This window comes from Rhinoraja longicauda, chromosome 19 (genome assembly GCF_053455715.1).
Source record: "Rhinoraja longicauda isolate Sanriku21f chromosome 19, sRhiLon1.1, whole genome shotgun sequence".
NCBI lineage: Eukaryota > Metazoa > Chordata > Chondrichthyes > Rajiformes > Arhynchobatidae > Rhinoraja > Rhinoraja longicauda.
Genome location: NC_135971.1, coordinates 16089426 through 16102244, shown reverse-complemented (window position 1 = coordinate 16102244; position 12819 = coordinate 16089426). Strand labels below are relative to the sequence as shown.

The 12819-nt window shown below is 51.2% G+C and overlaps 2 protein-coding genes across 2 annotated transcripts in view; one reads left to right on the top strand and one right to left on the bottom strand.

The window, feature by feature from the left end:
- The window catches only part of LOC144603158 (alpha-tubulin N-acetyltransferase 1-like), a 182308-nt gene that overhangs the window by 121512 nt on the left and 47977 nt on the right, over positions 1-12819 (bottom strand). The window lies entirely within an intron of this gene.
- Positions 1754-12819, top strand: part of atat1 (alpha tubulin acetyltransferase 1) — a 30150-nt gene continuing 19084 nt past the window's right edge. Inside the window, exons 1-4 of the mRNA XM_078416316.1 lie at positions 1754-1809; positions 5127-5187; positions 8974-9065; positions 11417-11474. Of these exons, the coding sequence (XP_078272442.1) occupies positions 1769-1809; positions 5127-5187; positions 8974-9065; positions 11417-11474 (252 nt within the window). The 5' untranslated portion in view covers positions 1754-1768. The remainder of the gene's footprint in view (positions 1810-5126; positions 5188-8973; positions 9066-11416; positions 11475-12819) is intronic.

Here is a 12819-nt window from a genome sequence, read left to right as displayed (position 1 = left end):
TATCTCTATCTCTCTATCTCCATCCTCTCTATCTCTCTCTATCTCTCTATCTCCATCCTCTCTCTCCATCTCCCTATCTCTCCATCTCCCTATCTCTCCATCTCCCTATCTCTCCATCTCCTATCTCTCCATCTCCCTCTCTCTCCATCTCCCTCTCTCTCATCTCCTCTCTCTCCATCTCCTCTCTCTCCATCTCCCTCTCTCTCCATCTCCCTCTCTCTCCATCCCTCTCTCTCCATCCCTCTCTCTCCATCCCTCTCTCTCCATCTCCCTCTCTCTCCATCCCCTCTCTCTCCATCTCCCTCTCTCTCCATCCCTCTCTCTCCATCCCTCTCTCTCCATCCCTCTCTCTCCATCCCTCTCTCTCCATCCCTCTCTCTCCATCCCTCTCTCTCCATCCCTCTCTCTCCATCCCTCTCTCTCCATCCCTCTCTCTCCATCCCTCTCTCTCCATCCCTCTCTCTCCATCCCTCTCTCTCCATCCCTCTCTCTCCATCCCTCTCTCTCCATCCCTCTCTCTCCATCCCTCTCTCTCCATCCCTCTCTCTCCATCCCTCTCTCTCCATCCCTCTATCTCCATCCCTCTCTCTCCATCCCTCTCTCTCCATCCCTCTCTCTCCATCCCTCTCTCTCCATCCCTCTCTCCAATCCCTCTCTCTCCATCCCTCTCTCTCCATCCCTCTCACTCCATCCCTCTCTCTCCATCCCTCTCTCTCCATCCCCTCTCTCTCCAACCCTCTCTCTCCCATCCCTCTCTCTCCATCCCCTCTCTCTCCATCCCTCTCTCTCCATTCCCTCTCTCTCCATCCCTCTCTTCCACCCTCTTCTCTCTCATCCCTCTCTCTCCATCCCTCTATCTCCATCCCTCTATCTCCATCCCTCTATCCATCCCTCTATCTCCATCCCTCTATCTCCATCCCTCTCTCCCCATCTCTCTCTCTCTGTCCCCATCTCTCTCTCTCTGTCCCCATCTCTCTCTCTCTCTGTCCCATCTCTCTCTCTCTGTCCCCATCTCTCTCTCTCTCTGACCCCATCTCTCCTCTCTGTCCCCATCTCTCTCTCTGTCCCATCTCTCTCTCTGTCCCAATCTCTCTCTGTCCCCATCTCTCTCTGTCCCATCTCTCTCTGTCCCCATCTCTCTCTGTCCCCATCTCTCTCTGTCCCATCTCTCTCTCTGTCCCCATCTCTCTCTCTTTCTCTCTCTCTTTCTCTCTCTCTTTCTCTCTCTCTTTCTCTCTCTCTTTCTCTCTCTCTTCTCTCTCTTTCTCTCTCTCTTTCTCTCTCTCTTTCTCTCTCTCTTTCTCTCTCTCTTTCTCTCTCTCTTTCTCTCTCTCTTTCTCTCTCTCTTTCTCTCTCTCTTTCTCTCTTCTTTCTCTCTCTCTCTCTCTCTCTCTCTCTCTCTCTCTCTCTCTCGCTCTCTCTCTCTCTCTCTCTCTCTCTCCCCCTCTCTCCCTCTCTCCCCCTCCTCTCCCCCCCCTCTCTCTGTCTCTCTCCCTCCCCCCTCTCCCTCTCTCTCTCTCTCCCCCCCCTCTCCCTCTCTCTCTCTCTCTCTCTCTCCCTCTCTCTCTCTCCCTCTCCCCCCCTCTCTCTCTCCCTCCCCCCTCTCTCTCTCTCTCTCCCTCCCTCCCCCCCCCCCCCCCCCTCCCCCCTCTCTCTCTCTCTCCCTCCCCCCTCTTCCTCCCTCAGCAAAGACCCCAGTTGATGGTTTGTCAGACTGGAGAAGGTACAAATGGATGTTGATGAAAATCAATGTGAAATCTAGGAATCTATGTGGGAAATTCCAGCAGACAGCGGAACTTCCTTTTATGTGTAAGAAGGAACTGCAAATGCTGGTTTAAACCGAAGATAGGCACAAAAAGCTGGAGTAACTCAGCGGGACAGGTAGCATCTCTGGAAAGAAGGAATGGTTGACGTTTTGGGTCGAGGACCCTTCTTCAGACTGAATCTGAAGAAGGGTCTCGAAACGTCAGCCATTCTTTCTCTCCAGAGATGCTGCCTGTCTTGCTGAGTTACTTCAGGTTTTTGTGTCGAACTTCCTTTTATTGGAGGAAGCGTTGAGTTAGATTGGTCAAAGATTACTACAGTAAGAATCACGAGTAAAATCAGAACATCTCTGAGTCAAACATTTCGTTTTAGTTTAGTTAGACACAGCGTGGAAACAGGCCCTACTGCCCACTGAGTCCGCTCTGACCAGCGATCCCTGCACACTAACACTATCCTACTACACACACTCGGGACAATTTTTTCACCCTTAAAAGCTGTAGGAAAATAATTGCAGATGCTGGTACAAATCGAAGGTATCACAAAATGCTGGAGTAACTCAGCAGGTCAGGCAGCATCTCAGGAGAGAAGGAATGGGTGACGTTTCGGGTCGAGACCCTTCTTTAGACTGATCAGTCTGAAGAAGGGTCTCGACCCGAAACGTAACCCATTCCTTCTCTCCTGAGATGCTGCCTGACCTGCTGAGTTACTCCAGCATTTTGTGACACCCTTAAAACCTCTTCAGTCTATCTTTAAAAGACCTACAGGTGCTTTTGCTAGTCTCTTATTGAATCACTTTGTCAGACTTTACGTTTCCCTCAGTTTGATCAGTGCGGGTGTGTCAGGGTTACAGGGAGATGGCAGGAGAATGGGGTTGGGAGGGAGAGATAGATCAGCCACGATTGAATGTGTAGGAAGGAACTGCAGGTGTGGTTTAAACCGAAGACAGACACAAAATGCTGGAGCAACTCAGCGGGACAGGCAGCATCTCTGGAGAGAAGGAATAGGTGTCGAGACCCTTCTTCAGACTGAAAGTCGCGGGAAAGGGAAACGAGAGACATAGCAAACAGCTAACAATGGCCTGCTTCCTTTATCATTGTTACTTTTTTGCAGATCTTTCATCCATTTGTTCTGTATCTCTCTACGACGTACATTTACCCAGTGGGGTACATTTCGCCTACCATTATTGTTATTTGAACTTCAAATAATAATGTTAAAAACAGTATTTTTAAATTTCCCCTTTGTCGGTTGCTTTATTGTGGCAGAACTGTAAACTCGCATTACTGAACAAAACAGGGTGGGGGTAAATTTACTTTCGAAAAGTTGCCAGAGGTAAACGGGACGAAAAAGGTTGCGAACCCCTGGACGAAATCTCATAGAAACATAGAAAATAGGTGCAGGAGTAGGCCATTCGGCCCTTCGAGCCTGCACCACCATTCAATATGATCATGGCTGATCGTCCAACTCAGTATCCAGTACCTGCCTTCTCTCCATACCCCCTGATCCCTTTAGCCACAAGGGCCACAACTAACTCCCTCTTAAATATAGCCAATGAACTGGCCTCAACTACCTTCTGCGGCAGAGAATTCCACAGATTCACCACTCTCTGTGTGAAAACTCACGTTTCCCTTTCCCGTGAACAGCAGATGCTGGTTTACACCAAAGATAAGACACAAATTGCTGGAGTACCTCAGCGGGACAGGCATTGATTTCTCTATCTTCAAATGGCAGCACGGTGGCGTAGCGGTAGAGCTACTGCCTTACAGTGCCAGAGACCCGGGTTCGATCCTGACAGTGGGTCCTGTCTGTACGTTCTCCCTGTGACCATGTCGGTTTTGAGGCAGAGAATTCCACAGATTAACAACTCTCTGACTGAAAAAGTTTTTCCTCATCTCCGTTCTAAATGGCCTACCCCTTATTCTTAAACTGTGTGGCCCCTGGTTCTGGACTCTCCCAACATTGGGAACATGTTTCCTGCCTCTAACGTGTCCAACCCCTTAATAATCTTATACGTTTCGATAAGATCCCCTCTCATCCTTCTAAATTCCAGTGTATACAAGCCTAGTCGCTCCAGTCTTTCAACATATGACAGTCCCGCCATTCTTGGAATTAACCTAGTAAACCTACGCTGAGCGCCCTCAATAGCAAGAATATCCTTCCTCAAATGTGGAGACCAAAACTGCACACAGTACTCCAGGTGGGGTCTCACTAGGGCCCTGTATAACTGCAGAAGGACCTCTTTGCTCCTATACTCAACTCCTCTTGTTACGAAGGCCAACATTCCATTGGCTTTCATCACTGCCTGCTGTACCTGCATGCTTCCTTTCAGTGACTTTTGAGCTCTCTGTACACGTGACATTAAATGAAACAAAATCAAAAAATTTATAGGCTGTCAGTTTACGTTGGGCGGCAGTGGTAGAGTTGCTCCCTTACAGCGAATGCAGACCAACGTCTGATACAACTGCAACATGACCTCCCAACTTCTATACTCAACACTCTGACTGATGAAGGCCAAAGTGCCAAAAGCCTTTTTTGACCCCCTTATCTACCTGCGACTCGACCTTCAAGGAACCATGCGCCTGCACTCCAAGAGCCTTCTGCTCTCTGTCTCCCCCTCCCCTGACTCTCAGTCTGAAAAAGGGTCTCGACCCGAAAAGTCACCCGTTCCTTCTCTCCACAGATGCTGCCTGTCCCGCTGAGTTACTCCAGCATTTTGTGTCTGTCTCCATGAAGGAAAGTCACGATGGAGATAAATAACCGTCATCATAATCATACTTTATTAGCCAAGTATGTTTTGCAACATACGAGGAATTATGTTTGCCGTGCAGTCATACCAATAAAAAGCAACAGAACACACAAAATACATTTTAACATGAACATCCACCACAGTGACTCCTCCACATTCCTCACTGTGATGGAAGGCGAAAAAAAGTTCAATCTCTTCCCTTCTTGATCCTCCAGCGGTCGGGGGCCTCGAGGCTGCAGTTGACGGGACGATCTTGACTCCCGTAGCCGGCAGTCGGGCCTTCCGCTTCGGGGTGAATCGGGCGGGGGGAGGGATCTCAGCTCCCCCGCGCCGGGCGATCTGACCCTGGGTCGGGGCTAGTCGAAAGTCGTGCGGCTTTTGGAGCTTCCCGACGTCGGTCTCAACCCGAGACTGCGAGTTCCTCGATGTTAAAGTTGATGATAAAATGGTGATTTTGCCAGCAATCGTTAAGAACGGGCAGTAATGACTAAATCCACACCCCTGGTGCCTATGGATGAATTCCCCGCACTCTCGTGTTGCCTGAACATTAGTTCTATGTGCACGTTAGTCCCATATTACTGTCGATGAGTGATGGTGATGCTCTTCCCTTTCTCCATAGAGCCACCCTGGAGAACCAGCTTACCGTGGTGTTGGACAAGATGGGGGAGGCTTCAGCAAAGGCAAGTTTACTTTAGAGATACAGCGCGGAAACAGGCCCTTTCAGCCCACCGGGTCCGCGCCGACCAGCGATCCCCGCACATTAACACCATCCCACACACACACACACACACTAGGGACAATTTTTACATTTGCCATGGCAATTAACCTACAGACCTGCACGTCTTTGGAGCGTGGGAGGAAACCGAAGATCTCGGAGAAAACCATGCGTGTCACCGGGAGGTGGAAACCAGGTGGAACATCATAGAATATCCTTGGTGCCACCCTTGAAGAATCCGAACAGACCAAGTATCTTGGCATCAAATTACAGGACGATCCACGTTGGAATGGTCAGAGTCCTCACGCAACGGTCAAAGCAGCAGGTGTCCTACATTTTCTGAGGCGCAACTTTTACCATTGTTCAACTTCTATCAAGGAGAAGTTATTCTTCACCCTTGTCAGACCACATTTGGACCACGTAGTTGCAGCATGGGACCCCATACACAAATAGAAACATTTCTCCCATCGAGCGTGTCCAAAGACAGCCAGTTCGATTTGTTACAAATACCTATGAGAGAGAAGCGAGTGTTACGATAGACAGTAGGTGCAAGAGGAGGCCATTCGGCCCTTCGAGCCAGCACCGACCGCCATCCAATGTGATCACGGCTGATCATCCACAATCAGTACCCCGCTCCTGCCTTCTCCCCATACCCCCTGACTCCGCTGTCTTTAAAACAAAATGTAAATGTAAAAAACTTTTATTGTCACTACACAAAGTACAGCGAAATTAAAGCAGTCCAGATGGTGCAATCCCACACAGCAGACAGCACAAAGGATAAACCTTTATCCAGCACAAGCTAACCCTAATCTACTGAAGGGCTCTATCTAGCTCTCTCTTGAAAGCATCCAGAGAATCGACAGTTACCAAACTGTACAATAGAAGTTACCGGACTTCTAAATTCATTGGGGTGGAGCCCGCTCCAGGACAGAGGTAAAGCCGATCGCTTGACCTGGTTTTACAAAATGTTAAATGGTCAGCTCGACATAGATGACCAAATCTGCACCAAACCCAAACCTATCGGGAGTAGACGAGGGCATTCGATTCAATTCGAGATACCAGCTACCAAGACAGATGTGTGCAGCAAATTCATTCTTCCCTCGCACAATTAAAGCATGGAATAGTCTTCACCCTACTACAGTTACTCAACCAGATGCAACTACGTTTAAGGCAGCTCTTCTTCTCCAAGAAGCCCTTCTTGCTCAAGTCCATACTCCGCCACCTCCAGTTTAAATTCCATTCGGAATATTTTGGAGGACCAAGAACCAAGAAAGGTCACGGGGAGAGCGTACAAACTCCGTACAGACAGCACAAGTAGTCGGAGCAACAGGTCTGAAGAAGGGCCTCGACCCGAGACGTCACCCATTCCTTCTCTCCTGAGATGCTGCCTGACCCGCTGAGTTACTCCAGCATTTTGTGAATAAATGCACAGGTAGTCGGGATCGAACCCGGGCACTGCATTCGCTGCAAGGCAGCAACTCTACCGCTGCGCCACCGTGACCGCCCTGCGGTGAATTGCCGGCTCTCTGCGTTGCTCCGCTCCGTGACTTTGTGAGGTGAATTATTCACCATCCACAGTCTTTCAGAACTGAAACTTCAATCATGCAGTCAGTACTATCCTAACATTTAAGATGCAGTCTGGACAGATAAATAATGTAAGGGTTAAAGAGACTTTCAGCTAAAATGGAGCTGTTAGCTAAACTAGCAGCACCACGTTTCAACCTCGAGCCCACCCCACAGGCACGTTCCTCCCCCATGGCTACACAATCTGCAACTCTTCAAGCTTGTCTCATACCTATTGTTCCTATCTCTGGCCTTATTAACATAGAAAATAGGTGCAGGAAGAGGCCATTTGGCCCTTCGAGCCAGCACCGCCATCATCCACAATCAGTAACCCGTGCCTGCCTTCTCCCCATATACCTTGATTCCGCTAGCCCCTAGAGCTCTATCTAACTCTCTTTTAAATTCATTCAGTGAAGCCAAGTCAAGTCTATTTGTCACATACACATACACGATGTGCAGTGAAATGAAAGTGGCAATGCCTGCGGATTGTGCACAAAAAGAATTACAGTTACAACATATAAATAAAGTTAATATGGTGTAGACAAAATTTAGTCCCTGGAGTTATAAAAGTTAACAGTCCTGATGGCCTGTGGGAAGAAACTCCGTCTCATCCTCTCCGTTTTCACAGCGTGACAGCGGAGGCGTTTGCCTGACCGTAGCATCTGGAACAGTCCGTTGCTGGGGTGGCAGGGGTCCCTCATAATCTTGCTTGCTCTGGATCTGCACCTCCTGATGTATAGTTCCTGCAGGAGGACGAGTGTAGTTCCCATGGTGCGTTCTGCCGAACGCACTACTCTCTGCAGGGCCATCTTCTGCCTTGGCCTCCACTGCCTTCTGTGGCGGAGAATCCCACAAATTCACAACTCTCTGGGTGAAAAAGTTTGGTGAAATGTATTGTGTGTGTTCTGTTGCTTTTTATTGGTGTGACTGTATGCCAAATGAAATTCCTCGAATGTTGCAAAACATACTTGGTTAATAAAGTTGATTGTGATTACGACACACGGCCACATAAAGTAAAGTTTAACGTAATCATCCACCACAGCAGATTCCACATTCCTCACTATGATGGAGGGTAATAAAGTTCAATCATCTTCCTCTTTGTTCGCCCGCGGTCGGGACTGTTGAACCGTCCGCAGTCGCCGCTGCCGACTGTCCGAGGCCCTCGCGTCGGGGCGATCGAACCTCCCACGTCGGGACGGTTGAACCCACCGCGACATGGAGCTCCCGGGTCGGCCTCTTCTCACCAGAGACCGCAGGCTTCACGGTGTTAAAGTCCACAGGCCCCGCGGTCGGAGCTCTCCGCCATCACTGGTCCCGCACCGCCCAGCGACCCCCCGCACACTAACCCCACCCTGCACACACTGGGGACAATCTACATTCACACCAAGCCACTTAGCCCACAAACCCACACGTCTTTGGAGTGTGGGAGGAAACCGAACCCACCCGGAGAAAACCCACGCAGGACACGGGGAGAACGTGCAAACTCCGTACAGACAGCGCCCGTAGTCGGGAGGGAACCCGGGTCTCTGGGATGAAGAAGGATGAGAGGGGATCTTATCGAAACGTATAAGATTATTAAGGGGTTGGATACGTTAGAGGCAGGAAACATGTTCCCAATGTTGGGGGGGGGGGTCCAGAACCAGGGGCCACAGTTTAAGAATAAGGGGTCGGCCATTTAGAACGGAGATGAGGAAAAACTTTTTCAGTCAGAGAGTTGTGAATCTGTGGAATTCTCTGCCTCAGAAGGCAGTGGAGGCCAATTCTCTGAATGCATTCAAGAGAGAGCTAGATAGAGCTCTTAAGGATAGCGGAGTCAGGGGGTATGGGGAGAAGGCAGGAACGGGGTACTGATTGAGAATGATCAGCCATGATCACATTGAATGGCGGTGCTGGCTCAAAGGGCTGAATGGCCGCCTCCTGCACCTATTGTCTGGCGCTGTGAGGCAGCAACTCTACCGCTGCGCCACCGTGACACCCCCCCCAAAGTCCACGGTGTTAAAGTCCACAGGCCCCGCGGTTGGAGCTCTCCACAGTCGATCCTCGGCAAAGGATCGCTAGCTCCACGATGTTAAAGTCCGCGCCGCGCCCGTGGCCTGAAGCGCCGGGCCGGTCTCCAGGACAGGCCGCCGACTCCTCGCCCTTGCTGGAGGCAGGTTTCTCTCGGTCACGGTGCCGCTTCTGTTTGCAGGCCCAGCAGCTGTCTGCCGCCATCACCAACGCATCCCGCATGCAGGTCAACAGGCACCGACTCTACATCCTGAAGGACGGTCTCGCCAACCGGTGAGTGTGAGCCTCGGCGAGCCTCCCACCAACCCACGCAGGGGACGGACGCCTGCTTAGGCCTGCCCCTTCCCTGCAATGAAGCCACGGGCTGTGGTGCAGCAAGGAACTGCAGCTGCGGCTTACGCCGAAGAAAGGCACAACATGCTGGAGTAACTCAGCGGGCGGGTCAGGCAGCATCTCGGGAGAGAAGGAATTTCGGGTCTGATGTCAGGGGAGGGTCGGAACAAAGATAGCGTGTAGTCGGAGACGGGAAGACTAGTGGAGACGGGAAGACTAGTGGAGACGGGAAGACTAGTGGAGACGGGAAGACTAGTGGGAGAACTGGGAAGGGGAAGGGGAGAGAGAGGGAAAGCAGGGACTATCTGAGGTTAGAGAAGTCAATGTTCATACCGCTGGGGTGTAAGCTGCCCAAGCGAAATACGAGGTGCTGTTCCTCCAATTTGCGCTGGGCCTCACTCTGACAGTGGAGGAGGCCCAAGGACAGAAAGGTCAGTGTGGGAGTGGGAGGGGGAGTTGAAGTGCTGAGCCACCTGGAGATCAGGTTGGAGGCCCAGGATAGTGGAGGAGGCCCAGGACAGAAAGGTCAGTGTGGGAGTGGGAGGGGGAGTGCTGAGCCACCGGGAGATCAGGTTGGAGGCCCAGGACAGAAGGGTAAGATTGGGAGGGGGAGTTGAAGTGCTGAGCCACCGGGAGATCAGGTTGGTTGAGACGGACTGAGCGGAGGTGTTGAGCGAAACGATGGCCGAGCCTGCGCTTGGTCTTGCCGATGTAGAGAAGTTGAAACCTTGTCTATGATGTTGGGTAGGTTAGGTGGCTGTGATGTTGGGTAGGTTAGGTGGCTATGATGTTCGGTAGGTTAGGTGCATTAAATACATTTTCGACGTACGATATTTTCGATTTACGATGGGTTTATCGAAACGTAACCCCACCCATCGTAAGTCGAGGAGCATCTGTACGTAGGTATCACAAAATGCTGGAGTAACTCAGCGGGTCAGGCAGCATCTAGGAGAGAGGGAATGGGTGACGTTTCAGGTTGAGACCTTTCTTCAGACTGTACATAGGTTAACGTCTACCCCGCCATTCAAATCATGGCTGATCTATCTTTCCCTCACAGTCTCATTCCCCTGACGGTCTTAAAAATACCCAATGCCCTCCACAGTCGTCTGTGGCAATTCACCCATGTGGAGCTCATTGCCACAGAATGCTATGGAGGCCAAGTCAGTGGATATTTTTAAGGCAGAGATAGACAAATTCTTGATTCGAATGGGTGTCTAAACGCCCTTTAATTCTGAGGCTGTGTCCTCTGGTCCTCGACTCTCCCACCAGTGGAAACATCCTCTCCACATCCACTTTATCTCTGCCTTTCATTGTACTGTAATCTTCAATGAGGTCCCCCCCCCCCCTCAACTCCCGCTGAGTTACTCCAGCATGTTGTGCCTTTCTTCGGTGTAAACCACACCTGCAGCACTGGCCACATCTCCCCATCTCCACCCCTCTCTGCGTTCCGCAGAGACCGTTCCCTCCGGAACTCCCTGGTCCACTCGTCCCTTCCCACCCAAACCACCCCCTCCCCGGAAACTTTCCCCTGCAACCGCAGGAGATGCAGCACCTGTCCCTATAACCTCCCCCCCTTGATCACATCCAAAGACCCCGACGGTCTTTTCAGGTGAGGCAGAGGTTCACCTGCACCTCCTCCAACCTCATCTACTGTATCCGCTGTTCCAGATGTCAACGTCTGTACATCGGCGAGACCAAGCGCAGGCTCGGCGATCGTTTCGCTCAACACCTCCGCTCAGTCCGCCTAAACCTACCTGATCTCCCGGTGGCTCAACACTTTAACTCCCCCTCCCACTCCCACACTGACTTTTCTGCCCTGGGCCTCCTCCATTGTCAGAGTGAGGCCCAGCGCAAATTGGAGGAACAGCACCTCATATTTCGCTTGGGCAGCTTACACCCCAGCGGTATGAACATTGATTTCTCTAGCTTTAAGTAGCCCTTGCTTTCCCTCTCTCTCCATCCCCTCCCCCTTCCCAGTTCTCCGACCAGTCTTGCTGTCTCCGACTACATTTTATCTCTGCACCCCCCCCCCCCCCCCTCCCCTGACATCGGTCAGAAGAAGGGTCTGGACCCGAAACGTCACCCGTTCCTTCTCTCCAGAGATGCTGCCTGAGTTACCCCAGCATTTTGTAACTCCCGCTGAGTTACCCCAGCATTTTGTGTCCATCTACGTTTGCAAATCTGTTGTCTTGCTGCGCGTAAGATTGTCATTGTTCTGCTTCGGAACATATGACTGTAAAATGTTCTTGCCTCTCATTTGTTTGTCCACTGATGATTTTCTAACTCCACAGTGGCAGAGGCACGGCTATTGGCTTCTTGAAAGTCGGGAACAAAAAACTCTTTGTGCTGGTGAGATATTTGTTACTTTTTCCCATTTTTATTTTATTTTATTTTTTAAATCAAAGTGTCTCCCATAATCACTTATCGTGTGGGATCTCCATAGGGTTTGCCAACTGTCCTGAATTGGCCGGGACATCCCGTACTTTGGGCTAAATTAGTTTGTCCCGTACCTTATCCCCGTATTAGTAGGGGGTGCCAACTTCCTCACTCCCAAATATGGGACAAAGGGTGACGTCACCGCCCTGCGCCCCACGTGACCTCACCCAGCCAGCGGCCACGTGCACCCGCTCCACCAATGGCTCCCGCTCCACCAATGGCGGCACGGTGGCGCAGCGGTAGAGTTGCTGCCTTACAGTGAATGCAGCGCCGGAGACTCGGGTTCGATCCTGACTACGGGCGCCGTCTGTACGGAGTTTGTACGTTCTCCCCGTGACCTGCGTGGGTTTCCTCCCAGATCTTCGCTTTCCTCCCACACTCCAAAGACGTGCAGGTTTGTAGGTTAATTGGCTGGGCAAATGCAAAAATTGTCCCTAGTGTGTGTAGGATAGTGTTAGTGTGCGGGGATCGCTGGGCGGCGCGGACCCAGTGGGCCGAAGGGCCTGTTTCTGCGCTGTATCTCTAAATCTAAAAAAAAATCTTTAAAAATCTATTTGGGAGTGAGGAAGTTGGCGACCCTAGGACTCCGTATGTGTAAGAAAATAACTGCAGATGCTGGTACAAATCGAAGGTATTTATTCACAAAATGCTGGAGTAACTCAGCAGGTCAGGCAGCATCTCAGGAGAGAAGGAATGGGTGACGTTTCGTGTCAAGACCCTTCTTCAGACTGATGTCAGGGGAGCGGGACAAAGAAAGGATATAGGTGGAGACAGGAAGATAGAGGGAGAACTGGGAAGGGGGAGGGGAAGGGAGGGACAGAGGAACTATCTAAAGTTGGAGAAGTCGATGTTCATACCGCTGGGCTGCAAGCTGCCCAGGCGAAATATGAGGTGCTGTTCCTCCAATTTCCGGTGGGCCTCACTATGGCACTGGAGGAGGCCCATGACAGAAAGGTCAGACTGGGAGTGGGAGGGGGAGGTGAAGTGCTCGGCCACCGGGAGATCAGTTTGGTTGAGGCGGACTGAGCGAAGGTGTTCGCCGAGCCTGCGCTTGGTTTTGCCGATGTAAAGAAGTTGACATCTAGAGCAGCGGATGCAATAGATGAGGTTGGAGGAGGTGCAGGTGAACCTCTGTCTCACCTGGAAAGACTGTTTGGGTCCTTGGATGGAGTCGAGGGGGGAGGTAAAGGGACAGGTGTTGCATCTCCTGCGGGGGAAAGTGCCCGGGGATGGGGTGGTTTGGGTGGGAAGGGACGAG